Consider the following 27,930-nt stretch of genomic DNA (forward strand, 5'->3'; position numbering starts at 1 on the left):
TACGGGCAATAGCATAGCAACTTATCTCTTGTGGTTCCTATCCATGCTTGCGTTACCTGTATACATAATGAATTCTAATGAATTCTGCCGCTCTACATTGTTCTAGCTGTCGTTCACTAGGATTCAAATTGCAGGCAGCAATGTCTAATGTTGTCCCATTCTCCGTCTGTTGTGGACATTTTCAGTTTGTTGCAGTTCTATCTGTCTCTGGGCATTAAGGACATCATTCGTCACGTCCTCCGATTCCAGGTGGCTGTTTCTCGGGTAATGGCATGTTTGTTGCAACAAACTTGGTTGCTTCTACCGGGAATGTAAAGAAGTACGTTTTGTTATTATATTGCATCCGTAGCTTAGCCAGGTGGAGCATGGCATAGGGTACTTTTCATTCTCTCAGCATCTAGTTTAACTCTCATGAAAGTCTGTTGGACTGCCATGGTGTAGTTGGGAAATATACGTATGATGCTGGATCCTTTCTTAAGTTCTTGTTTGTCCCTTGCGGCTCTTTGTACCAGGTCCCTGTCCCTGTAGTTAATGAGACTTGCTATTATCGGTCTCGGATAGGCGCCCGGTTTAGGATGCGGAGCAAGTGATCTGTGCGCATGCTTGACCACAAACATCGCTGACCATCTCGGGTCCCCCTGCAGTTCTCTCAGTAGTTCCTCTACTGCTAGTTCCATCAGCCCTTTTGATGCGTCCTCTGGTACTCCTACAATTCGCATATTGTTACGGCGCGATCTCGCTTCCAGATCCTCGCATTTTTGTTTGACTGTGCCTAGATCTTTGGCCATATTGATGACAGTGGCCTGCAGTGTCTCTAGCATGCCCTCGGTCGTGCTGATCCTTGTCTGCGCCTCTGTAATTCATTGTGTGGCTTTCTTGAGTTGGTTATGGATTGTTGCGACATTCATGTCAATGCCATCAAGTTTGTTGTTGATGGCTGCGAAACCTTGTTGCATTGAATTAAAAACTCCTTGCAGATCCATTACCGTTAATGGGGTCGGTGTTTGGCCCGTCGCTGGGCAGCTCGCTCTTCTGTCTTCCGTCACAGTCTCTTTGGGGGTCGGTTTCATGAACCTGCCCATTGCTCTGCTCTTTTTGGATTGGGCTCCTTTAGGCATTATACAGGACGCCTGATACGGCCACATATACCGCTTCCATTCCCCAGGATCGTGGCACCTTCTTTGCTCTGCTTGCTAGTGTTCCCTCAGTACGGTCTTATTCAGGGGCCACATAGGTTTTATGGTCCTTCTCTCAGTGGGAGTCCTTGTACGTCAAAGGAGTTAGCAATCCCTTTAGTTTCCTGGCTGCACGGTACCTCGTTGTTCCCCCTGATTGTCTCCACCTGCTCTGCTAGCTGTGGTGTATCAGAAATGTTTTGTTGAGGCAGTAGGGTCCTGTGCTGGCCTGATGCGCTATTCCAGGTGGTTGGGCAATGCAGTCTACTTCCAATGTTGAGGCAAGGTTATTCACGTCTGCCACATGGGGCCTCCGACATTGGGGCCCTTAATGCGCCCCCGCTGGTTGCCTCTCTTTCCGTGGTGGCTTCAGGTGTATCTGGTGAGGTGGGGAGGGCAGCATGGTTCCTGGTTGTCTGGAGGGAGTCACGGCATCCTACTGGCCAGTTCAGGCTGCTATATAATCTGTGTCAGCCTAATCACACTTGGGGCTTCCATACAATGATGAGGCCATGTTTGTCCACTTGTGTTGCAGTCCCCTGAGCAGTTATATTACGTGCGTTCCTTAATAATCATGTGGCCGCATCAGTTTGATGATCATACATGAGTTCTAATGTTCTGTGGACCGGGTTATGATGTGCTCCCTTCCGTTGTATCCGGCCTGCTCTGCAGACTTCTTGGAATGTATAAAGGCCCCTGCTGCTATGCTCTACCTTGTGGCCTGCCTTCAGAATGTAACTAATATGCCACTCTCCATGGCGTGGGTTTGGTGAGGGACACCTCGCTGCCAGATTGTGCCATTTGACCCCTCTTGTGTGGTCGTATACCACCTTGTCGGTCTTGGGGCGCCCCCTTCACCAATATTCTTCCCCAGCTTCTTTAATGAGGGCCGCTGGTATTTTGGGCAGAGACAGCCCCGGGGGAGGTGAGAGTGGGAATGGCCGTATGACCGTCATGTTCAGTGAATCTCATTGTGATTCCCCACAGACGTACTGGCTGCCTTGTATGCATCTTTCTCACCGGTCCGATATTGTTGCCGGACACCTTACAAGTTACTGGCGTGTTGTATTATATGTCTGTAGTACCGTCTGGGCTCCGGTCGAGCACTGACGGTCTGGGTACTGTTCCGGTTACGCGGAGCCAAGGTCTAATATTTATTCAGCCCTCGATGGGGCAGCAGCTGTTGGCCACACGTTTGTGGCTCTGTCCGCGTGTCTGGGTTTCTCCCCCGCAACCCCTGCTTACCGCCTTCTGGTGTACTTCTGTGTCACTGGCTGCGTCGCGTGAAGGGGGCAGCAAGTTCACTGTAGTCTTGCGGCTGCAAACTTCAGACTACCGCTGTCCCGTACATCTCACCCTCTGCGTTCCGGTCGGGAAGCTTCTTGCTTCACTGGTCTGCGTCGGCTGGCCTGTAGATTATCATGTCCAGATGGGACGCCTGATTTCGGGGCAGAGGGCCCTGGTTGGGGATCACAATCACCACTCTTGAATTGTACGCTATGCACCAGCAGGAGGGGCCTGCACGGGCGCATCGCGTCCTCGCTGTAGGCACCGCGCGTTGCGCAGCAAACTGTTCAGAACTCCAGTTCTATCGGCCCAACTGTTGGATTCTTGGGCTCCGCATGTACTTGCCTTTCATGCGTCTGCTCGTGTAGTCAGGTCAGGAACCGTTCAATATTTAGCGAGCTATTTGCAGGGGTCCTTGCCTCCCTGCTGGAGCTCACACACTAGGCTGCATCAGCGGCGTGTGCAACAGCGCCCCCTGAGGATTACGGTTGTTGCCGAAACCCACATGTTGCAAGTGTTGCACAGACGTTGGCATAGCCAGGATTCTGTAACAAGTGGGGTTGGAGCCAACATCTTAGGGCCCCACACTAAAGAGCCTGACCGAGCGTATTGAGGGAGGGCAAACTAATCAAGGGGGAGGTTTGGGGGCTTCACCACCTGAGAATCATTTTTAAATAATAGGTTAACATGGTACACTTTCTGTGATAAATTAGGTAAACAACTGCAGAGTTCACAATCAGTTTTGTAAGGTAAGATATGAAAACAATCCGTTAGTTGTGAAGTCACCAACAGTGCACAGGACCATTTTCAAGCACATTTTCATAATGCCTTTACCCACTATATCCCAGTACTCTGCAAGTGTAAAATAACATTTTCATACGGATTGTGGGCACACATGTCCATTCTGGTGCACCTACACATGCCTGCATTCCCACATAAGAAAATACTCCTGTTTGCTTTGTCCATAATTCCAGTAATGATACTATAACAAAATAAGTTTATGCTGGCTCTGCCAAAATAAGCCAGTATCCCCATCTAAGAACATTCTCATGTTGGCTTTTCTTGATGGCAATAATGCAACACTTGCAACATGCGGGTTTGGGCAAGAACCAGTATACTCAGGGGGCGCATTATTGCCATTAAGAAAAGCCATTCCACAGCAAGACAACATATCCTTGCTAACTCCACAAAGCCCCCCCATCCCATATAAGAACTCTCATCATGTTGTATTTTCTCTCTAAAGGCAGTAGAGAATATCATGCCACAGTAAACAAAAACACTGTATTGAATGCTGTGCAAATGCCCCCATACCAATGTAAAACACTAATGTTGCCTTTAGCCTTAACACCTGTCATACAATGCAATGCCACAGTAAGAAAACATGTCCTTGCTGGCTAGCTGGTAAAATAGTTCAGTGGGCTGAGTGCTCGCTGTTCTGATCTAAGTGTGATTCACAGGTTGAAATCTCGTCAAGGCCAACTCAGCCTTTCATCCTTCACCAGTGTCTAGTGGGTGCCCATCACAAAGGGAAGCTTGGAATGCAGTCTTCATAGCTGGTTAGGGCTCCCATTCCAAGCTTATTGACTATCCATTGATTAGCGAGCCTAAACAGTCATAAGAACTAAGGAGAAGGATGGAATGCAGGCTTCTATTGCTGGTTAAGGCCTGAATTTCACACCTGAAAATTGTCACAATATACTGTGATGAACACAAGATGCTAATAACCTTCATCTTATGCCATTTTAAAACATGTTGAAGAAATGTTAAGTTAAACAAAAGCAAAGAGCAACTGAGAATGGTTATGTAGTGGTCCGAAACCTACCCTAAGATTTGGGTGAGTGGAAACACGCAGATGTCAACTCTAACATTCTGCGACCAGAGGATCCCAAGAAGCATGCCACCGTAGGAAGTTGCATCTGCCTTGTCCATCTTTTTTTCTACTTCCTGGTAGGTTTGTCATGCCATCCCAATGACTGCCTTGGATTTTGATGTACACATGATACAATTTATTTGGTCATAGTCGTAAGTATTTTTCATTGTTTAATTAGACTAATACGTTCCATTACGCCTCTCAGTGGTGCTGTGATTGTGCTTAAAACTAATGGAAATAAAATTTAAATGTTTGGACTCTACAAGTCAGGCTTTCTAGCTGACTTTAGTAGCGAGTCTGCAGCCCTACAGGTGATGGGTGATGGCCAGAGGCCACAATGTGGTTCGGGAAGTGCCATAAGCGAGGCTTAGGTCCATGCCGTGAGCACAATTTGTGGTACGAGGTGCCTGGGGCATGACCCAACGCCATGAACCCGCAAAGGATCCACTGTGCATGGCTGCATTCCAAGACACTTAATGCAATGGATGACTTGGAGGTGCCAGGAAATTGCCCCGGGCATGACAATTGCTACTTTGGGGCACTGAAGTTTACTCACATATTCTAAAGCAGCCCAAAACATGAGTGAACATACTTTGGTTAAAGGGACGTTATGGTTACACTCAGTGCTCCAGATATGATTTAGAAGTGGGAGTATTTTACCCTATTTTAGTTGGGAGTAAAATTATTTTTAGGGAGTAAAAATGTAAGTCAGATTCCCAATCGGAGTATTTTATAAGCGAGTAAACATATGTACCAACTGGAAAACTGCAATGTTTTTGTAATAATGATTCCTTTGCACCGATTTATTCATACACATTAGCATGCTGGGTGGGGGAGCTAGCCAATCAGGTGACACTACCAGCGAAAGCCCGTGTTCTATGCCACAGGACGGCCAGCTCCCCTGCCCGCCATCTTCCCCCCACCGACCCGCTTTTTTCTTTAATCTCATCCCCGAATTTCACTTACCTTTAGCTGCTGTGGCTAGTCCCGCTGCTGCAGCTGCTGCTTCTCCAGTCCCCGCTCTGGCCGCCATGGAAATGGAAGAGGGGCTCCATATGGAGCCCCGCCTTCCTATTCCATGGCGGCAATGTTGGTACAGTATTTTCTCTCCGAAAACGGGACGCCACAAGGCATCCCGGTCACGGAAAGCAAATACTTTCCATTTTTAAAAAAAACCATTTGCACCCACGTAGCATTCTACAAAGTTGCTAATGGCGATCTGCCCCGCAGTGGCTGGGCCCACCATGTGGGTAACGGCCTGCCACCCTCGTTAAGGGACCCATTGCTTCGATCAGGCAATTAAATTGGGCGGCAGCCATTAACCAAAGGGTGGGCCCGCCACCTGTAACGCTCACCTGGCTCCCACGGAGGCGCTGGTCTAGTCTGGGTTGCTGTGGCCTCTTCAAGCGTGATGCGCAGAACTCGGACCACCGATTCAACAGGACCCCCAAATCTTGCTTGTCTGGCCCGTAGGAATATCCTTCTGCAGATGAGAAAGGGGATTAACTGTCTGCAGAATAGTGTGCTTGCTCCCCCTTTCCCCCTTCGTTCTTCTCTGACTTCCTCCAAAACCCCCGGTTTAAGCTCACCTTATGGTTTGGAAGGATGAACTCTCCATCCTGCTTCTGGTGCAGGGGCACGCGTTCGTCCAGTTACTTCACTGGTTTTCAGAATGGCGCTGGCAAAATCCACTTGACTTTTCTGAGCGATGCGCCGTAAGTATGAAGATTCAAAAGTTCAAGTGTGAGCCTCTTTTTATGTTGTCTTCCTAACCTGTGATCTGTCCTTTATTTCAGGTGCAGAACGAAGGCGATGCGTTGAGGGGTTAAATTGCCGATGGTTAAATCAGGTGAGTTAGTGATGAGGGCGACCCCTCTAAATGTCTTTATAATTCCCCAGTAATGTCTTTTGTCCTTTCCCCATAGGGCCGGGGTGCGGTACCTGCCAACGAAGCGGCGCCGACCCGAAATGTGGAATGGTTCACCAAGAAAAGCTGGAAAGAATTATGGCTAAAAATTCGGCTTTCCTCCTGTGTTCCCTCTGCTCACCTTTTGTCTCTTCTTCTCTCCCCTAGGTGCAGAGATGTGGCGACCGGTGCTGACAGCCGCGATGGAGCCGGGAGATGTCTCGAGGACAGGTGAGTGAAGCGCGGCGTTGCAGCGAGCAACGCAATGCTTTTAAATGGAAGTCTTTCGTCAAGAATGCTGGCGTGAAGATTCCGGATGCAGGTAAGAAGTTTGAATAAGTTCTTGGTTTTCACCTTTCTCTTCTCTTCTTTCCTTCAGGTGTTCCAGGTTCGAGGCGGGCGTGGCTGGAGTCCAGGTGCAGGAGCAGACATGGTGAGCGTTCAGCTGCTGGGATGCAGAACAACGCGAAGCACGTGTGGCTGTCCGGGCGTGGCTTAAATAGCCTTGGAAGAAGTCCTAGGTAAGTATTCTTCCACAGCCCCACCCAAGTAACAAAATAGTCTCTTCAGTAAAATAGTCCCTCCTAAGCCTCATTTGGCTTGGGTCTTCATGCAGCATGGTCTGCATCAGGTGAGTATGCAGCATGGTTTGCATCAGGTAAGTGCACCAAACACTTTCCTTTATGAGCCTGGCGCCTATGGCGCCAGGACTGATGTCCAACATGAGCCTGGCGCCAAAGGCGCCAGGACAGAGTCCAACGAGCCCCTATAAGGGGCCGCTGGGCTTTTACCCGGGGGCATGATGCCTGCTCCCAGGGGTGCTGGGTCTGGCCTGGTGCTCCGGGGGTAGGCATCATGACAGCTCGGGGCATATTGCTTCATTAAAAGATACATGTTTACTTCTTCCAATCAGGCAGTAATAACAGTATTATGGTACTATGGTGCACTACCGTTCCAAACCTATCCATTGAGCTGCGAGGGTGAAAGCAGGGGCACATGGTCCAACGTGTCTGTTTCCTATTTTTGTTGTTGAGTATTTTTACTACCTCTTTTTATTTTTTGGGAGTATTTGTCAATTTTTAGGGAGTCAAAGTGGCAGACACACCCCTTATCTGTAGGGCTGGTTATGCTTATCTGAACAGGGATGCTGTGGTTACAGCAAAAAGCAACAAACCCCACAAATGTATCAGTTGTGTGTGTAAAGGAACCACAACTTTCCCATCCCCCTGCACTACTCGCTGCATCACAAATGAAGATATGCCGACAGTTCCTCAAGGACACTAGGAATAAAAAGAACTAAGGAAAAAAGTGACACTCGAAAGAGGGAATGGTCATGCCACTTAATTTTTTTATGGCCTACACAAAATGGACTGTAAAGATTATTTTCAAGTGCTGACACAACGTGAGACACCCAGAGCCCTACATGGTGGTGAACTAGTTATAGTTCCTTTTAGAAAAATAACAGTCAAACTTGTGGGGTTATGACTTTTTAAATAAAGGATTTTCACTGATGCCACATTAATTGATGTTTCATCAATGGTTTCATGCTTAAATTGATCATTGAAAAAACTGTTTTTTTCATGAGCATTGGCCTAGCAGAAGAAGAATTCACAATTTAGAGCATGATTAGGTGAGATATTCACTTTTTAAGGCCAAATAATGTGGACTGTTTTTGTGGAGGGTCAAACAGAACTAAAATGAATCCGCACGGGACCCACCAATGCACAGTACATCACAGAGGACCTGTGGAAGTCCAAGTAGAAGTACAATTATCTAGCAAACAACAGAAACATATTGTTCTACAATAATCAAGGCTTGTTATGGGTTGGTAACTTGCTTTAATAGTTACATGGGAAAAGCAACTTAGAAATATGAATATCAGTGACAGTTATCTTCACTGTCATAGCATATCTAGTCTCTGGCAAGTTCATCAGTCTCTGTGTGCTCGTGAGCTGCTGTTCTCCCATTCAAGGAAGACGCCGAGAGCTGCTTCTTGTTCCGTCGCTCTCTCTCGCTGTTCGCGCCTCACCTGCTTCCGTCGGGCTTCCGCGCCTCCCGTAGCACGTATCTCACGAGAACTCGGTGCTGCCGGGTGTCGCAAGTGCATTCTACACATTTGCAAATCGCAAACCCACATCTCATGCATAAACAGAATCCCACAATTATGTATCGTACGCCATGGTCAGAGGGACATCATGAAATGAGGAACATAGCATGCAACAAAACAAAACAATGTAACAACAGCTCCACAATCACACAGACATCACACAGTGAGGAGGACACAATGAAATCAGCAATATACTGCATAACAAAATGTAGCACATCACAATAGCATGGAAATGTGGAGTATACTGCGCAACAAAGAACACCATCCATGACAGCACAACAGCACACCACATGTAAGCATGACTGTAAACCACATACACAAATGCAGGCAAAAACATGCCCCATAACAAATCGTACAACTCAGAGTGACACAGGAACACGGTTGCAGCGACCAAATATTTTAAATAAATAATTTGTATTCAGTCAAAATGTAAAAAGAAAGAGAAATTAACAGTGCACCAAACAAAATCAACCACAAAATACCCACAGTTAAGCATGACATTACAACATAGAAAGGAGGAGTATACGGTGCAACAAAGAAAACCATCCACCCCAGTCGAACATCACATGCAAGAATTACCATAAACCGCATACACAAACATTGCCAAATAATGTAGGCCATTACAAAGCATGCAACTCCAAGTAAAACAGCAACATGCTGAAATGCATGGGACGAAATCAAGAATAGACCGCACAACATACAAAACCAATTCGCAACAGCATATTTGGGCTTAGGCGCATAATTGCAGCACAAATGCAAATGTGGCACACACAGTCCTTGCAAACATAGAAGCGAAATGAATCCTATGATGTGTTTTCATCATAAAACAGAGAACTCTGACAGCATCAAACAATGCAACAATTATCATGCAGTAGAAAGAAACACATGCTCACACCATATATGCCCTTACCATGTATGTGTGACTCCAAAGCAGTGGCACACTCATGACTTCTCATAGGCACAATTGACGTGCAACAATAACAGATATACAACAGTCAAGCAAAATAGCATTGAATCACGCATTCACTTTTGCTTTCATAACCTTCCTATTCCAACAAATACTCCAATCACCTTTTAAAAACAGGGAACGCAAACAATCATCATTGGTCAAATCTCACACAACACACCTTAACACACAAAACAAACTCGAACCCTTCTTTTTATGTTGCAAAGCACAAACAGATAACGTCCACAACAATACTGATTCCCTGGCCAAATTTTAGAAACTATGGGTTTCCAATGAAGACTCCCACTAAAATCGATATTGGTCAGTCCAATAAAATATGCTACCAAACACTAATAGAATAAATTCCAATGAAAATTAACACATTCACTGTTAACTTGCTTTCATGCCCACAAACGTAGCACACCAAAACTGTAAAGTAATAACACATTTACAATAATGCCAATGTTACATAAATTGTAATATGCATGAGTGCAACAAGCATGTCCTAAAAGTTTACCTGTTACTTAAGGTGTCATGCCTCACAAACTCTGGAACCAACATGACAACCTTCATGCATAAATAAGTTCTCGTAGTGGCGGAAAAAAAATAATTATGCATTGAAATTTCATGCTCGCTCATACTGGAATTAAAAAAAACATTCAGCATGGAAGGATTGTTATAAATCCTGCTAGCTGTATACAATACTATCTGTGTGCAAAGGGATAACACCTACAAGCGACAGAAAAAAACATTGCACAATTAACTACTTCTAAATAAGAGAACATCCACACTTAACAAATGTAATGCATACCTTATAAGCCAAATACAAATGAAAAACACAATTTTGGAAGACATTAAACATTTGTAGCAAATTAACAAATAACACACTTCTACATTTCCTCTCTCATCCATACACAAATTGCAAGATGACAGATAACAGTCGGCATGAATGTGTTGGGAACAAAAATGAAAATAATACACCACACCCAAGAAGTGACTAAGTGCACTACAACTTACAAATGAACCACCTAACCCCCCCCCCCCACATGCACACATCCGACCTAGTATATTACAATCAATTCAATCATGCAAACACCCTAAGGAAAATATATGAAAACCGCAAAAGGAAAAGTATAGCTATAGTACCAAGTAAAATAAATAGTAAAAGCCAAACATATAACCTGAAAAAAAGATTGCAAATCACCAGTCAGTAGACAAAAATTTACTAAATCAAGCAAACACCCAACAAAGTAAGACACAAAATATTAAAAGGAAAAAGGTAGCAACAGTACCGACTCATATATATATATATATATATATATATATTTATATATATATATATATATAGCACCAGCAATCACTTCAAAAGAAAAAGATCACAACACGCACTCCACACATATTAGACCAACACCTTCATGATCAAGCAAGCATTCCGACCAAACAAAACAATTTGACACAAGAAAATGAATAGCATATAAATTACCCACAATATCCACAGTCCCAAAGTCCCAATGGAAGGAAGCAGGAATGTACAACATAAAGACTAACAAGACAAAAAATACAACACATGCACATTTGTATGCTTTAAATCATTATGCTAAAGAATCTTCCAAAACCAAAAAAAACATGCATTTTGTTGTGAGGGACACATAGGTTAATGAAAAAGAAAAAGAAAGTCATAGTTGACAAAGCGTGTTAGGTTAAAAAAAATGTCAAAGCATACTGTTCAATCAGTTAAAGATGTGACAACACTTTCAAGAATAAATTAAAACAAACACTGGGTAAGCACCATATAATGTGAGAATCATCACACAGAATCAACAGAAATCACCTTGTGTTGGTCAATTCACAAACTGTTAAGAACTACATGTATTAACACATGCATGTCAAACATTAAGTAAATCTTCCCCATAAAAAAACGAGAAAGCCAGTCTGGGGAAAATGTAAAAAAAAGTTATGGTTATTTGCTAGAACATTCTAGGGTCACAATTAGTCTTCACATCCCTTCTGTGCTCAAGTCAGCTTGTCTGTGATGCTAGAGACAAGTTGACCACAGCAGGGATGTGAAGAAATCCCGCCTAATTTGAATAAATAATTGTGACCTGCTTAAAGGGTAGATACCATTAAAGACTGGAGACTTATTAACTCAGGTGGAATTCAATTCTTTTTTAAAGAGGGAACAAATAGATGGATGTTCTAGGACTAAACTTATAATTGAATTGATGACCTATACTAAATTGATGAATTATACCAGTTGATAAATGGAGCATCAATAGATGGACACTTTAGGATGTAATACATATTTGAAATTAAGGCATACATTAAATTGATGTAATATACAATCTCGAATTTAGTTATATAAAATAATCCTATGTACTTTTCTTTATTCCTAATTAATTATTGACTACATTTATGCATTGTTACCAGATTAATTGTTATTCCATGCAATTGAAAACTGGACTGTGATTAAACATTGTAATTAGGATTTTCGAGATGACAAATCATATTGTTAACCTATGATACAAAACGGTTTGCGCTGTTACCCACTATAAGCCTTGCAAGAAGGCCTTTTTGGGTGAAAACACATGTTGGCTTGGGCTTGTTTTGTGGACATATTTTATTGACAAACTTGAAAATATGATAGTTTCTCAGGTTTGGGTTTTTTTCTTTGACGTATTTGAAAAATGGTTCAGATGATAAATGCTTTGGATGAAATCAATATATGGCACATGATTTTTTAACAAACCTGAAAATCTGATATCTAACCATTGTGTATTTTCGTGTTTTGGTAATTAATTGGGATTCAACTAATTCATGAAATAATATTATATGTTATGTTAAATAGAAGTTTCGCAAGTGCACATATTTAATATGAAAATTGCTGTGTAATTATGATGTCTGAAGAAAGTTGCTCATCAAATAAGTATTATAGAACTAAATACTGATGTTTGTACCCAGAACTGCTCAATAGTGTGCCACTACATTTTATCCTGTTACATATCTTGTATTCTCAGCCACAACCATTTTTTACTGTGCATACAGTGCAGTTTCCTACAATTTGGATGGAACAAAATCTTGGCGCAAGTAACATGTTTTTTGCCTAAATTATACATGCACATGGTCCTCCACCAACAGAGAATCATGTGATTTACAAAGGAGAGCCCAGTTGGTGAGAATTTTTTGGAAGCCGATCATACCCTTGATGATCTTAAAATTGCTGTACTTTGGGGTGATTTCAGGACTGTCAAAGACGGGGAGACCTGTGAATTCAAATGCATGCACGTTTTTAAGACACTGAGGGGTGCCTTGAACAGACATCCTGGTTTTATGAGTTGCTATCCCAACTAACAGACTCCCAATCTTCCCATCCACAGAGATGCAAGTATCACAACATTCAGACCTGAGGCTTCTTATCAATTTTAGCTTGCTCTTATTTTTTAGAATCCTCATGTAGGTTCCCTGATCTCCATGTGTCTTGGTATTACCATTTCAGACATTTATTCAGACACTCTTGGAGTCCTCATCTACTAACCTTGCTTTACTTTGGGAACACACCATTTCTCGTTTTCTACTGATCATATTAAGGCATTACATAAGCCATATACCACCTAAGCTTTGAGTAAACTCTGTTTTCATCATCCATTCTGGTGTGGTTTCTATACTGTACTTTTGCCCACACTGGGAGTGGCTTCTATTCAGGATGTTGCCAGCACAATACTAGTATGGTATGGTAATGTTTATTTGTAAAGCGCCCTGTATACAAGGCAAGTGTTTCAAGGCGCTCAAGGAGGGAGGAAACAAGGGGAAAAAACAACAGTCATTTAGAGCCCTTGAATTTCCGAACGATACAAGTCTGTACAGGCAGAGTAAGTGCATAAAATACAATTAACAGTGAAGATAAAAGCAAATAGGTCTGACAACGATTCTGCAGTTTTCCCAAGTGCATTGATGCTCCACCATGCAGGGAGGGGAGACAGGGAAGATAGATAGACGATATTCACGCATGGTACGTTCAGATCGTGCAAGTACACAGATGGTGCAGGAGAGGTGCAGGGGTTAGGAGTAGAAGGACAAGTGCAAGGGGGTTCAAGTGCACCCAGTAAGTCAGAAACTGGGGTAAGTGCTGAGAGATGCCACTCTCATGGATCATTGCCCAAGTGCAGCAGCACTGAGGCAAGTACAGGCCCGGAGGCAGTGCGAGAGAACTAGCACGGGTGCCGAGGACCTGTGAGACCCTGAAGTACACCCGGCTGCCAGTCAGTGAGCTGACTGGAAAAGGAGGGAGAGAGGGATAGAGCAGAGAGAGGGGCTAGCAGGGTAGAGCGAGAGAGAAGAAGGAAGAGAAGAGGAATTTTTCAAGGAGTATCCGGAACTTAAGGAGATCAAGCTCAAGACAGAGGGCGACAGGCAGTATATTCCAGAGTGAGGCCCCTGCTGAGGATAAAGATCTCCCTCCAAATCTCTGCTTGGAGAACCGGCTCACACGCAGAAGTTTGGAAGTAGATGAGAGGAGGGCTTGGGAAGGACGGTATTTAGGTAGGCGTCATTGTAGATAGGAAGGTCCCAGGCCCCAGAAATTGAAGAACCAAGGGGAAATGTTAGAACCTTGGGGAACACCACAGGTTGAAAGAGTGATAGTAGAGAGATCATTACATTTTTGGAGACCATAAGAGGCATATCGAATGTATTTGAAATACACTTAATGGACTGATCATTATACTCAAGTTATGTATAAAACTACATTGAATCTTACTATGTAATGTTAAAACCTTTTACCACACATGATACCGATGGATTGTCAATTACCTTACTGAACTTTGAATGTACACCTTCTTGAAGGGATTGTTATCCCGAAACATGTTTTGCTTAAGTCAACAAATATAATGAAACTCCTTTTTAAAAAAACTAGATTGTGTTTGAATTGTATTATTGGAATTATATTCTAACACTATTGTATGACATTTGATTGAAGAATTGTAACATCATTGTCTACATTTTGGCTGATTTGTTCAGCAATAAGTTGTGCAGAGGAGGGGATTATCCGATACCTTTGGATACTTTTTGTTTGCTAGCACGCTGACATGTTGCAATGTATTCTGTTTTCTTGTTTTTCCTCCGTTCTCTTTAATTGTATGGGCCCCTGCTGATGGCAGCTCGTCCATAATGGTACGAGCCAAACCAGCCGAGTGAAAACACAGAGCGCTCCTTAACTGCTTGCTGCAGCTGAGGTAATGCTCCTGGGCTGGCTTTAACTATCAAAGGGAAACGTGGTTACCATTTGACCGTTTGGGTTTCCCAACATGCATGCCCAATGCACCATGCAAGACCAGGGGTGTTTTACAGTCTTGCATGGCCCATTGGAGATGCAGGCTGGGGGAGCTGCATATTTCAATGTACAAAGGGGCCACTCCTGTGCCTTCCTGCCTATTCAGACTGACTAGAGCGTTGTTCTCGGAGCAATGATTTGGGTTAATGGGGTATTTTTTACTGGGCATTAATTATATAGCAAACGTGATAAGTGCTATTACTTGGCTATACTGTTTTATTTTAGCGACACTAGTCTGACTATGTATTATTACTGTAGCATGTCATTTTTTTTTTGGGCATCAATGTTAAAGCAAACGTAATAACTGTTTTTTGTGGCTAGACTAGCCTACTTTGGTGCAGCCAGTTTAGCCATATATTTTTTCTGTGGCATGGCATTTTGTACTGGGCATTAATGATTAAGCAAGCATGATAAGTGTTATTTCATGGCTATTCTGGCGTACATTATTGCAGCCATTCAGACCATGTAGCATTACTGTGGCATATCATTTTGTTTACTTGCCATCAATGTTAAAGCAAGCAGATAAGTGTTATTTTGTGGCTAGACCGACCTACTTTAGTGCAGCAAGTCTGGTCATACATTCTTAGTGTGGCATGGCATTTGTTACTGGGGATCAATGGTAAAGCAGATACAAGTGTTAAGAGGCTAGACTGGACTACATTGCTGCATCCAGCCTGGACATGTTTTCTTATTGTGGGATGAATGTTTACTGGCAAAGCAGCAGTACTATCCTCTTACATGGGGATACTGTTAGAGCCAGCCTAGGCAGGTTTTCTTATAGTATCATTACTACCATTTTGCACAAAGCGAACATGAATATGTTCTTATGTGCAATATGGGCATATATTAGTGCAGCCAGAATGGAAATGTATTGGAACAGCCAGTGTGAAAATAGTTTTTGCAGTGTCCAATATTGTTCAAAAGGGCATTGGAAAATGCTCCTGTGCACTGTTGGTGACTTGCATCTATTTAATTTTTTCTGGGTTGCCTTACACAATCGAATGCAAACCGTGTGGTGTTTTACGCCATTTTGTACAGTGGTCTGTAAAATGCACCATTTATACCCATTACTGTAAAAATGTTCTTAGGGGAAGAATGCCCCCAATCCCACCTTGGTTGGTTCCAGCTTCCTTGCGAAGCTCGGTCTCTCACACAAATTTGTGGAAAACATTTACACCCTTACAATTAAAAAAATCACTAGCCACCACTGACCCTTGCCCCACTTAACACAGTTGCACCATTCAAACCTTGAACAATGCAATGTGTCTGGTTGTTCAACATCCTAAATACATGTCTCTCTGAACAAAGTACAAATCAGGTACAAAGACAGGCAGAGATGAGCAAAAATGGAATCCCAGAAAGGGCCATTTAAGGTCTAATGTAATGTTTTTCAAAGGCTTCATTTTATCCCCGAGACCGGAAATCTACCAGATGGATGACTTTCTTAGCCCGATTAAAGGCATCCACTTGTTTTCTTTTGGATCAACACTTTATTCTACCCTTGGCTAACACGTTACACACAAATGTAACTATATATACACAGACCACAGTGACAAATGTATATTTATCAAAGTTGCCAAGTCTGAAAAAATATATAATCCAATGCACTGCACAATAAAGATAAACCAGGTGAACTCCCAGCCTGCAAAAGTCCAAACAAAGGGCCGCTCCTAGACAAAGAAAACAGCCTGGGTTAATAAGGCAAGAGGTAACATGAAGACAACGTACTCATCATTCATTACATGCAAAGGCACACATTCAGAGTTTTCAAAGTAAAAATAGCCTAGTTGACAAAAAACGCAGATCATGCAGGCGGACGTAGGCATCGCTAGAATTAAGGAAATAAACATCATGGGAGTCTAGTAACTGTAAACGATTGTTTTTATTTCTTTACTTTGATTTTGAGTAATGTTTCAATTTTAATATGTTTGCTATGTTTAAATTAGTATTTTCTTTCTTTGTTTTATCATTTGGCTGTTTTAAATTGAAATTTGAATCAGAAGTTTTGTTAAAGGTTTTCATTTCACCAAATGCAAATAAATAATAAAAATTAAATTAGTATTCATAGACATGTTTTTACTTTTACACTTCATGTCTTATGAACAATTAAATGAATCAATCCTATTCAAAGACGGCCACTGCCTTGGCTTTATTTTGAGTGATTATTTTCCTTACAATATATCCAAGATCTCTGCAACCTCAAATCTGTTCTTATGGCTGTATGGTTGACTGTGCTACAAGTCCGAAAACAATGGGGGGACTTTTTAACATATGGAATGAGAAGTGACGCCACCGGAATTGAACATATCTAAAAATGAAATATGCAAAGTTCATTTAATGAACCTTTCCTATTGGAAGAACGTGCAAGACACGTATGAACATTTGCTTTTCAGAAAATGAATCATCAACACCACAAAAACAACTCGTGCAAAGTATAAAAAGTGCACACCTTTTAAACCCAATAATCTGAATGTAAATTTTCCTTCAAAGTCGAATCTCACTTGGATTTGTCATACTCCTTTCCATTATGTTTTCGAGTGGTTTAATTGATACGGTTCTGGCCGCGGACCTTGACGTCCTGGGTTTGGGATACTGGAATTATGACAAACTAACTCATCAATTCAATCTGCGGGAGCACACTACCTTTTTACTTTCTTCTGCCCTCAAAAATACCAATGGGGGACTGCCTCCGGTGTCCTGCATGTACGCATTTATAATGTATTTGTTCATCCATACATGACGCAAAGTCGCCATCCGAGAGGGGGGGTCATGTGTGATGCAACGCACATGTGCTTGAGTACAATGCGAGATAATATGTAGCCCTGCCATTAATCGCAAACTCTTCACGCCTGTCATCATCCTGAAACATCAAACACTGCCAGTGCGCTAAATAGTTCATACGCTGCCCAGGGGCGAGGGACAGTTTCTATATTTATGAGGGCTGCATAAATAATTAACCAGGCAGCTGGGGTCCTTGTCCACGTCTATCTTTGTCATCGGAAAATGAATGTTTTGTGTTGACCTGAAGGCCCAATGAAGTTTAGTTTAGCTTTATTTATTGAGCGCCCATGTACCAAGAACACTGAGCTTCTTGGCGCTAGTACAATGACGTCAAACAACAGGACAATAAGATATAGGGGAATACAAATAATTACAATAAAACTTGGCAGATCAACTTCAAGTAATAATTAGAACAGAACCTTTGAAGGCTGATTATCTCGACAGTCCCGAAAAATAGGTACCCGTGTTCATTCAAACACATTTTTAGTTTGGGCTAGTAGGTGGCGCTAAAGCCCAAACTATTGCATTTGAGTACAGATAGGGAGAAGTGGCATATGAGGAGGGACACAAACCTTGCAGGAGTTGTTTGATGTATTAGCTGATCCCTATGGTCATTCCCACCTAGTGTCTGCCCCACCCTGCCAAAAACACTTCCTCATGGGAACTGTTTGAACTTCTTTAAATCAAGCCTTACCATCAAACTTTCCACTCAAAGTGCCTGCCAGTGTTTTCTTAAAGCAGTTTTCTGAGAGTTAATGCGCCTTATTACAAGTTTACAGGAATTACTGGCGGGATACCAGGAAACTGCCTGTACCGTCTCCGCTGCCTGATTTCCCAGTATATAGGTGCCTGAGATGCCGGTAAATTCCCATTCAGTGGAGTCCAATTGGACTCCATGAGATGGGATTGCCGGAATTACTGGCACCGGTAGCACTAGTACCAGTGCCAGTATTTCTGGCATTTATTTGCCGGTAGAGGCCAGATCTACCGGCAGCTGATACCTGCCAGTAGATCTGTACCCCCACCGGCAAACTTGTGTTTGCCCAGTTCGGAAAAAACGCTTGTGCCGGAATCACTGGAATTTTTTCCAGATCGGGGAACTCCTAATGAGCCCCAACTACTTAACTGGAGTTGGATACGCGCTATTGTCGTAATAGAAATGTCTAAGCAGGTCTGGCTTCAGCCACTCGATTTATGAGCACTATGTCCTGTTAATAACAAGCATTGGCAGATCCAACACTTTTGGCTTGTGCATACATATTAGACATTTGCCATGCACTTATTGGACACTGATGTGCTCGCACCATTAGCCCAAACGTTTGGCTTTGCTCATGCTTGTTTACATGGCGAAAAAAGGGTGTGCCTACCTCAACGTGAATTAGTACCAGTCACTTCCCATACCTAAAAGTATGTCTCTTCCATGTTTGCTTGTAAACTCTCAAGACAATCAACCTGTTTTCGAATTGGAGCGCTTCTAATTCCGGGTTGCATAAGGCAGAGCCAGCACAGCCAGATATAGTGGCCGGGGTACGGATACTGCCTTCAGCTCTATTTGCTGCTGGGTGGTAAGCAACCCAAACTGCTGTCAGTGGCGGGATACATCTGTTTTTTTCACACACCACATCAATGTTTCTCGATTCTGAATCAACGGTAACCTTTTTGCACCCAACTCTGAACTGGGATCCAAAATAGGCCCTGGAAATGTTTTTAAAGTGGTTGCATATGTTATACTGTGCTAACAGGGCCAGCACCTATAGCAGGATTTAGGGGGTTCTTCCACAGGAACATTTGGAAATAATAGGCCAAAATAGTGAATTCCAAAGCAATTTTTTCCCATTACAGGAACTTAAAAGTAGGAAATTGTAGCAAAAAACGGGCATAATGTTTGTAAGAGTGAAATAACAGACGAGAAGATTTATACCAAAGTCCTTACTTCAAAGGGCTATATGAGATTAGGAGAGGTGGAAAGAAGCATGCAGGGTGCATGAGAAAGTGGATAAGAGGAGAAGAAAACCAGAGTGCCCCCAGAAAACAGACAAAAAGGGCCTAGGCCCATTGGGAAGTCCCCTCAGTTCCCTCTAGGCCAGTAGACCTGCTTTTGTGCCAGGGGCATTTAGACAATGTTGCAGTAACTAAGCCTGAGCAACGCTGATGGCTGGGTCAGACGAAACCGATGTTCGGGGCTAAGTGTGATGGATAGTCACTCTGTGTACGTTTGAGGGCCCTGGGTTTTTACCCTAGAGCAAATGCCGTTAAAAAAGGCACACGCACTGATACAGAGTTTATGGAATGAGTTGTGATTCTTACCCTCGATGGCTGCGCTATAAATCCTGAGCTCCTTTCCCCATTTTGTAATGTTTGACCGAAATGGGGCTTCCACAACACCCAGCAGTAGTTGGTTATATTCTGCTCTAGAGAAAAGCAAAAAAAAGCAAGTGCTTATGCTCCAAACGTTTAACCTGGGGAGCCGGCTTCCAGGTATTGGTCCACAAGAAACCCCCCACTGAACAGGCTGGCTTCAGGACCTGTGTATTTGATATCATTAGTACCAAGCGAGGGGGGTGTGGCGGCCTCCCAGCCAATGAGGAGGCTCAGAACGGGGTCTTTACCACACCAGGAAAGTCCCCGCTCCGAGCCGCCCCAGAGCAGGAGGTGGCCATCTTCCCTCGACAGGTAGTAGGTAAGTGTGCTCCCCCCCATCACCAGCCCGTTCCTCCCTACCCGCACCCCCCTTTTCCATATGTTCAACCCCCCGACCCACACCCCAATGACCTTTTCCTGCCTCGTCCCTCTCCAGCGTTGGAAACACTAATGTTCCCGGCACGCCCCCGGTGTGCGAATGGCTGTCATGCAAAGGAAAAAGGCACTGCCTGTAGTTCCTTTCTCCGCAATCCATGGCGGCTGACTTTTTTTTGTAGTTTTTTCTCAAGTTGAGAAACGATTAACACGTTGTTTCTCAACTCGAGAAAAATAAACTATTAGTAGCTTGGTACAACGTGCCGGCTCTCAGAGGGGGGCATTACTGGTCTGGTAATGCCCCAGGGCTATCGTTAAGGCATTTGCTTCGCTCAGGCCTGTAACTGACATGCCAGGGCATTAACAGACCGGTAATACACCCCTCCTCAGTTTCTATTGCTTAAATAATGCCCCACTTTTGTCAAGCCCCTTTAGTATCCATATCATGCAGTGCTCCCCCTAAAGTGAAAGATCACTCCCGCAAGAACTGGGAATTTTGAATAAATATGAATATCACGATTCATGCAGCAGTTCATGCCAGATCCCAAGCGCTGTAGTAATAGGCGTTGTTGGTAGACATTTTCACTGGTATTCAACTCGTCGATCAATGGTGAATAAAGTGGACTTGGGCCTGTAAATTGGGATTGCACACAGACCTCCCAGAGCTAGTCGCTAAGCGTGGAACTCATTGGGCTATTGAGCTCATGACGCTCTTATCTTTCAGCTTTCTTCAGATTCCAACTACTCTCAACTCAGAAGACATTGCTGCACTGTATAGTGTAGCTACACAGGAAGTAGAATACGGATAACGGGTTTAATGTTCCACACACCACATACAACCCTTTCTGGCAACCGGGCCCCATTACTCAAGAATTACATCTTCCTATCAAGCCGTGAAGGCTGGCCCGAATGGGATTTCATGAAGTAAGCGGGTTCTATGTGATCTGCTCGAAATTATTTGGTCGAGGGAGATTCCATTGAAATATTATTTTTTAGAGACATTTTAACACAAACGTATGCAGGGGAAACCCCCACGGCCCCACTACTCCCCCCCACCATTTTTACTACCCAATCCCACCGCCTCCCATTCATTTGTGATGAAATCCGTCCAAAAACCGGCAACGAATACTCCTTCGACCAAATATGCTGCGGCAAAATGTCCCACTCCCAGTATTCGTACTGCAAGCACGCCGGGTGTAGGGGGGAAGATGTAGTGCATTTTTCTGACCCGTCATTGCGTCTAGTGGTCCATGGGACTTCCGAGTGTAAAAGCCTACGCTGGGAGGAGGGGTTCTGTGTGGGGACAGCCTTCAAGGGAGGGTCCTTTTGTTGGTCCCATCCCTGTTGTGGTGGCAGTGTCCTGTTGGACTACTTCACACGTAGCAGGTCTCAGTGAAATGCATGAGGCCGCCCCTTGAATTTCACCCACTTTTAGACCGGCTCTGATGTGCCCTAATATTTCCTCACCGCACCCCTACATTTGTAATTCTCATTCGGCATTCCAGGCTGGCAGGCTCGTGATTAGAATGTTTCACGCCCCCTTCTAATGCAGCCAGGCCCAGTCATTTGTTATGTTATCTTGCATTTGTATAGCGCCTCCTGCCATAGTTTATGGCATCAAATCACTTTGTCCTACCACAGAGGCTGAGGAGGAGTCTGATAGAACAATCAGTAGTGGTAGGGAGGGCAGAGTTGGGTAGGTAGTTGGGATGAGGGCGGGGGATAGATAAGGCACTTAGGAAGTCATGAGAAAGAAAAGGTGGAGGAGCTATGTGTAAAATTGGACTGGATTTTTTGTAGGACTCCTACTTAGTAGGAATCCCGTGAGAAGCCAAGTGATCTAAAGACTGTGTGGCCCTAGGGTGTGTAGCACTCCTAGGAAACAGGGACAATGGGGGTGGGCGGGTTTTGGGGTTAGATATTGTGAGGGCTCATGAAAGGGGTGCGCTATTGTTGAACTGGATCTCTTAGCCAAGAGCATTCCACAAATAACAGGATGAAGGTAGGCCCTGAAATCCCACCAGAGACAGGGCAGATTGATGCACGTATTGAGGGAGATTAGTCCAAAGCTGTCATTACCGCAAAGTAGCACATTCATTTTTCGTATCATTATAGCTAGGCTGGCAGCTATTTACATTTTCAGACTGAGCCGCGCACCATACTTTTCAGCGTCCTATCTGAAGCATGTAATTTGTTTACACAACGTGGAAGGATAGATGGAAAATACCCGGGGGTGGGGAACTTCCAGAAGGTTCTGGCGGCTTATTAATTCCTCAACGCTGTATTTATGAGCTGGCCGCACACTCCAGAAATTACAGTGCAACACAAATGGGTGCCCACTTCCAAAAAACAACCAATTGTCAATGACACCATTAAAAAAAAAACCTTTTCGTTGTGATAATAATTAGAATGTGGTTCTTAAGAGCATAGCATATAATTAGCAGTTTGGGGAGGTGGTTCAAATAAACTTTTCTTTATGAAACCTTTATGATAAGAATGACTTTGGCCAAGGAAGCCTGTGGGGGAAGGTTAAGGTTCCAGCATTTTATAGTAATTAGGCTAAGATTTAGCTGCAGTTCCTTAACAAAGTTCGGCACAATATGGGTCATGATAAGCTGCTCATATGCCCAGGAAAGACTTTAACATGAGATGAGACAAAGCTGCCAAGAAGGAGTCCAGCCTTTTGTTATGTTATGTTACATGTATTTATACAGCGCACGTTCGCCCAAAGGCATCTTGGCACTAAACCAAAAACAGGAATACTGAAAGGCTGATGTCAAAATTGAAACAACGGTTTTCAATAGACGTCGAAACTGATCGTGATTTTCGTTACCCCTAAATCAAGGTGGCAAATTATTGCACAGCTTAGCAACAGCGATCGAAAAGGCACGTCCACCAACCCAGGAAAGCCGGAACCGTGGAACTACAATCAATCGAGCATCCTGGGGGCGAAGAGAATGCCTAGGGGGACATAGGGGGCATATTTCTCACGTGGATGTTCTGGCCCTTGCCCATAAAGGGCCCGGTGGACAATGCACAAGAGTTAAACTCGACCTGTTTAGCAACTGAGAGAGACCATAACACCGGGGAGTTTTGAGCACCATAAGGACAAACACACATGCTACACATGCTGCAGAATTCGGAAGTTGCAGCAGGTGTAGGCATCCCCACCAGGCAGCCTTTTGGGGGAGAGCGTGCTGAGGTCTGCATTTATTTGCTAAAGGCTTGTCTGGCTGGCGACAGCGCCTTTTCAGCCTTAATGGTACCACTGCCCCTCGCCAGGCTGGGGACGGGCAGTTCACCAATAAGGCGGAAAAGTTGAGGCCGCTGGAAGCAGAGGCCTTTGTTTCCTAAAGCCTGAAACTTCCGCGAATAATTGGGAGCTTCAGGCTTTAGAAAAAAAGGCCTCTCCTTCCAGCAGCCTAACCTTTCTTCAATAATGCTGGCACATGCCCACACGCATCTCTTGATTGAAGGGATGCCTCGCTGGTGCGGCACCACCATTGTGGATTAAAGGCATTTTTTTCTGAGCTCTGGAGCTTTCGCACTTAAGCGAGAGGTTCAGGCTTTAGAAAAAAAGCCTTATCCTGTATCGGCCGGGGCTGCCAGGGGAGATTAGTGTGCCTTGCCTCAGAACAGGATTTCTGAGCCTGCTGGGGCTCAGCCCCAGCTAGTCCCGGCCCACTTGAATCTATGCCTGTGGTCGATGGTGTGTGATGGGTGGCCGGGCTCTGCCCTTCCACTATCAGGAACTTTCCGGGTCCTGCAGTCCCCAACTCCATTTACATTATTTCTCCATTTCTAAGCCTTGCTCCTTGACCCATCCGACCCGGCCACTGTTCCCCTGCTTGCATTTTCTCTTTTCCTGCTCGTTCTCCATGCAAATCCGACCTTCATATGTCCTTTTGCGAATGGGCGATTCAGAGCCGGCCGCAGATGCATTCTCCGGGATCTTGATTTGTTGGACAGAAGCCTTGGTAGGTAAATATACGATGCAGTGTAAACGTACAAGGTAATTAGGAGTCATTTTCAACGTCCATTAAAGACATGAATTATTTATTTTGTAAAGCAGATTTTTAACAAAGCTTTGTAAAGTAAAGCAGGATATTAAAAGGCACTTAGCAGCAGCACAGAAGAGCATCATGCAAAGGCGAGTCCGTTGGCCAAGGCTCTCCTGAAGCCACAATTACAGTGTGGAGTCCAATCCTGGGCTCCATGTCTAGAAAACCATATTAGTTCATAAGAAAAAGTTCAGACATGCACCGCCTGAGTAATTATAGAAATCGCAAACTTGATTAAGTTAAGGAAACAGTGCTAAGAAAGTGAGTGCCTGCTTGATCTCATTTGGGCGGTTTGTTTTCTTCCAGCCGGCCCAGGGATGTTTAAAAGGCTCTTTCAAAGTTCCCCTGTGATGCTGTATTCCTCACTGACCACATTAGGATCATGGTACGCAATGTCACAGGAAAAGACGTCCCAGCACTGGACGCACTTAGGAGCAAAGAGGATGTGTTAAAATCACCAGGGCTAAACAGAAGGAACACACATTGACGGGTGTGGTCGTCGGAGAAAGCACAGTGTTTGTTAAGAAGGCCCATTTCCTTAGCGACTTCTTTCCATCCACCCAGAAAAGGTCCACTCTGCTGAATTCCTCAATGTCTACCACGTCTTCTGCTTTCAGCATGTTTTTGGTCTATTTTGTTCAGTCTAACCTGGGATGGGGTGGTCCCTAAACTGCCTGTTCATCTCCTTCTCTTGTTCCTTTGCAGTACGTGGTGACTCCCACCCGTCGGTCCACGGCGGCGGCCTTGCAGACCATGGTTGGCCACTTGCTTGGAGATGCTGGGAGCCCCTACCTCATAGGAATTGTAAGTTCCGTCCCCCGATCTACCAGTGACCTGATAACCCTGAACAGTTTGACAGCCTACAAATCAATTCTTATTGTTCCCATTTATGCTTTGCCTCACACAGCTGATGTAGCCCCTAGCCCCCCACCACTCCCGAGTGCGATTTTCCAGAGTGCGCCTATGACCACATTTTTACCATACCCTATATGTATTTTGCTGTGATCCGGGACACCCACCATGCCTTATTATGAACCCAGCAAACGGGACATGCCTTAAAGATACTTCTGCTGACTCATATTACTGTTGTGTACCTCACTTAACCGTCCTGTATCTATGTAACTTGCTACTGTCTTGTCTCTATGTGTAACATGTATCCTTCCTGTAACTGTAACTAGCGCCTAGACGCTGCTATAAATACATAAATAAATAAATAAATACATTGAACTTATCTGAGAAGTTATATCGATTTACCCAGAAAGGTTTTGCACAAATGGGTGTGAGGTACCTGCCAAATGCATGGTGAGCAGAGGCGTTGCTGGGGTGGGGGGCTGGGGGGACTATAGCCCCTGGTCTTTTGGTTGTAGCCCCGGATAGAAGCTCAGGGATTACAACCAAAAGGCTAGCTAGCCCCGAGTCCCGACACTCCAAACCTTAGCGTAGCCCCCGATCATTTCCAGACCTAGCAACACCCCTGATGATGAGCAGAATTCAGCAAAGGGCTCGGGGACCTGGACGGATAACCCCCAAACAGGAGGTACAGACATGCAGCAGCTTCATAAAATCCAGACTGCAGAGCCATCTGACCTCTAAGGCTAGAATGTTGGCGGCGCAGGCCTCTGCAATGAACAGAAAATTTGGCCTTTTTCCATTAAACCTTTTGTATGATCTTACTTTTTCGATCGTGTAGATCTTTTAGCTTTCTCTTGGTTTCTAGAGGGGAATACAACTATCATGTCCCTAGAGATGCCAGTATCCTTTTATGAATTATGGACTAATGTAATTATTGTGTTTTTTTTAACTCTTTGTTTTTTATGCATTTGTTAAAGGTTAACCTTTTTTAACCATATAACAATAAAAGAAAAAAAACAGACTGAGTCAGGCACAGACTGAACTAAACGGCAGGAGGGCAATACCCGAAGGGCTGTGCAAGCAGGCCATTTTGTGTGTCAGTTTTGAGGCCCATGTGGGCCAAGTTGTTGTGCAGCCCTTTGCTACACATTTTCTGAACAATACATAACTAGGTACTACACAGTTTGTTGCAAGTAGTTACACATGTGATTGTGGATGTGGGGGACTTTTGATTTTGGGCCCGTGTGTATTTTGTGTCCCAGTAGGTCCCTGGACTTTTTTCTTAACGTCAAAGGTTGATGGGCGGAAAGCAAGCAAAAGAGAAAAGGCAGCGGTGTGATGTGCAGGACAGCATGGTCGAAGAAGGCCTCTGCTCTAAGGTACCACATATTGCAGGCGGCACCCTGGCAGCTCGGTTTCTGGTTGTCCCAATCATCATGTTTACTCGCTTGTGTACTATGATTGTGAATTGCAGTGTTAGCAACTAAAGGTGGTACAACACAGTACAGCACAAAAGGATACACATACAACCATGCAAGAAACAGAGCACCATTTTCACAAGCTACAGTGAAAGCAATGCGAGGTGCTCATCTTTCTTTGGGTGTGTTCTTGATCTTCAGGCTGCAGCCCTTATGCCAGGGGGCTTAGGTGTTGTAGGTGCTACACGTACACACAAGAGGGGGGTGTAGTTGTATGGACAGCATGGACATGGGTTTGGTTGGCTTGTTTTTGAATCCTCAGATGAACTCCCATATAAATCACAGGGTTGTAATCTGGAGTCTGGAGTGGGGCCTTCCGTGATATGTGTAGATGCAGTAGCCTTAGATGTAGTTGTATGGACAGCATGGAGGTGGGCTTTGTTGCCATGTTACTGTATCCTCATGTGGATTCCTCTGTAAATCAGAGGGGTGAACTTTCACATGCAGTTTCATTTAATGAAAACAATGGGTGTTGCATCATCAGGATATAGCTTTGTGTACAGTATGAGGCTGTTTCTTTTTTACCTTCAAATAATGGCTCATGTAAATCATACAGGTTTTATTGTTGTCTTGTTTTCTCTCAAGGATTTCCATATAAATGACAGGGTATTATTCTCAAATGGAGTCTCATGTGCGTCAAGAGATCTGGCTGTGTCATGTACTACATAGAAGCTGGGCATTTCATGTGCATCGTAACGGTTGGTTATGTCGCTTCAGGTGTGTTCTTGAGTCCACCCTGAGGGCTGGCTGCAACGACTTCACACGGGGTCGCAGCAAACTGACATCTGCAAAGGCTGAACTCTCCTGGTTTTTGCATTTTGCAAGTAAAGGAGGTTTCTTTGCAGGAAAGGATGTTCTGCTGAACAGGCACACTTCCCACACATGCTCTATGGCTGAAAGAAACAGCCTTTGTGGTTACATCTGAGCTGACTTCGTTAAACATAACCGCTGGCCTCTCTGCAGCTCTTTCAGCATGAGGGAGATGGACTAATCTCATTGGCACAAAAACAATCAGGGAATCTGTTTGGGAATAACAAATAACCTTAAGTGTTAGCTAAGGTATCTGTTCTATCACACAAAAAACACTTTCAGGGAGAGACATTTATTTCTTATCTTTTACTTCTTCTTACAATTAATGTATATGCTACCAGAATCCCTAGGCAGAAGAACACCCTTTCCCTGTGTAGGGTTTCTATCCCTACGTCAGCAGTGATGGGCCGCCTATCTAATAGGAAAGGAGAGGCGATAGCTGTCCCTGCCTCTACAAGGTATACAGTTAGAGCCTCTCTCAGAAGCTAAAAAAGCAAAGGCACCACAAATGAGCCAAATCTACTTAGATTCCGTGAACATTTCCTGGAGGAAGTATTTCCTTGTGCCACCCTAGCCATATGTTACTTTTATTCAC

The 27,930-nt window shown here is 44.1% G+C and overlaps 1 protein-coding gene across 3 annotated transcripts in view; it reads left to right on the forward strand.

The window, feature by feature from the left end:
- SPNS3 (SPNS lysolipid transporter 3, sphingosine-1-phosphate (putative)) overlaps nt 1–27,930 on the forward strand; it is a 635,482-nt gene that overhangs the window by 468,617 nt on the left and 138,935 nt on the right. For 2 of the 3 annotated variants that reach the window (XM_069614728.1, XM_069614730.1), the window contains one exon: nt 24,901–24,999. The exons of the other annotated variant lie outside the window; for it this stretch is intronic. In XM_069614728.1, coding sequence (XP_069470829.1) covers nt 24,901–24,999 — 99 coding nt within the window. The remainder of the gene's footprint in view (nt 1–24,900; nt 25,000–27,930) is intronic. 3 annotated transcript variants of the gene reach the window in all.

The sequence above is a fragment of the Ambystoma mexicanum genome, chromosome 9 (genome assembly GCF_040938575.1).
Source record: "Ambystoma mexicanum isolate Mex_15411 chromosome 9, UKY_AmexF1_1, whole genome shotgun sequence".
Taxonomy (NCBI): Eukaryota; Metazoa; Chordata; class Amphibia; order Caudata; family Ambystomatidae; genus Ambystoma; species Ambystoma mexicanum.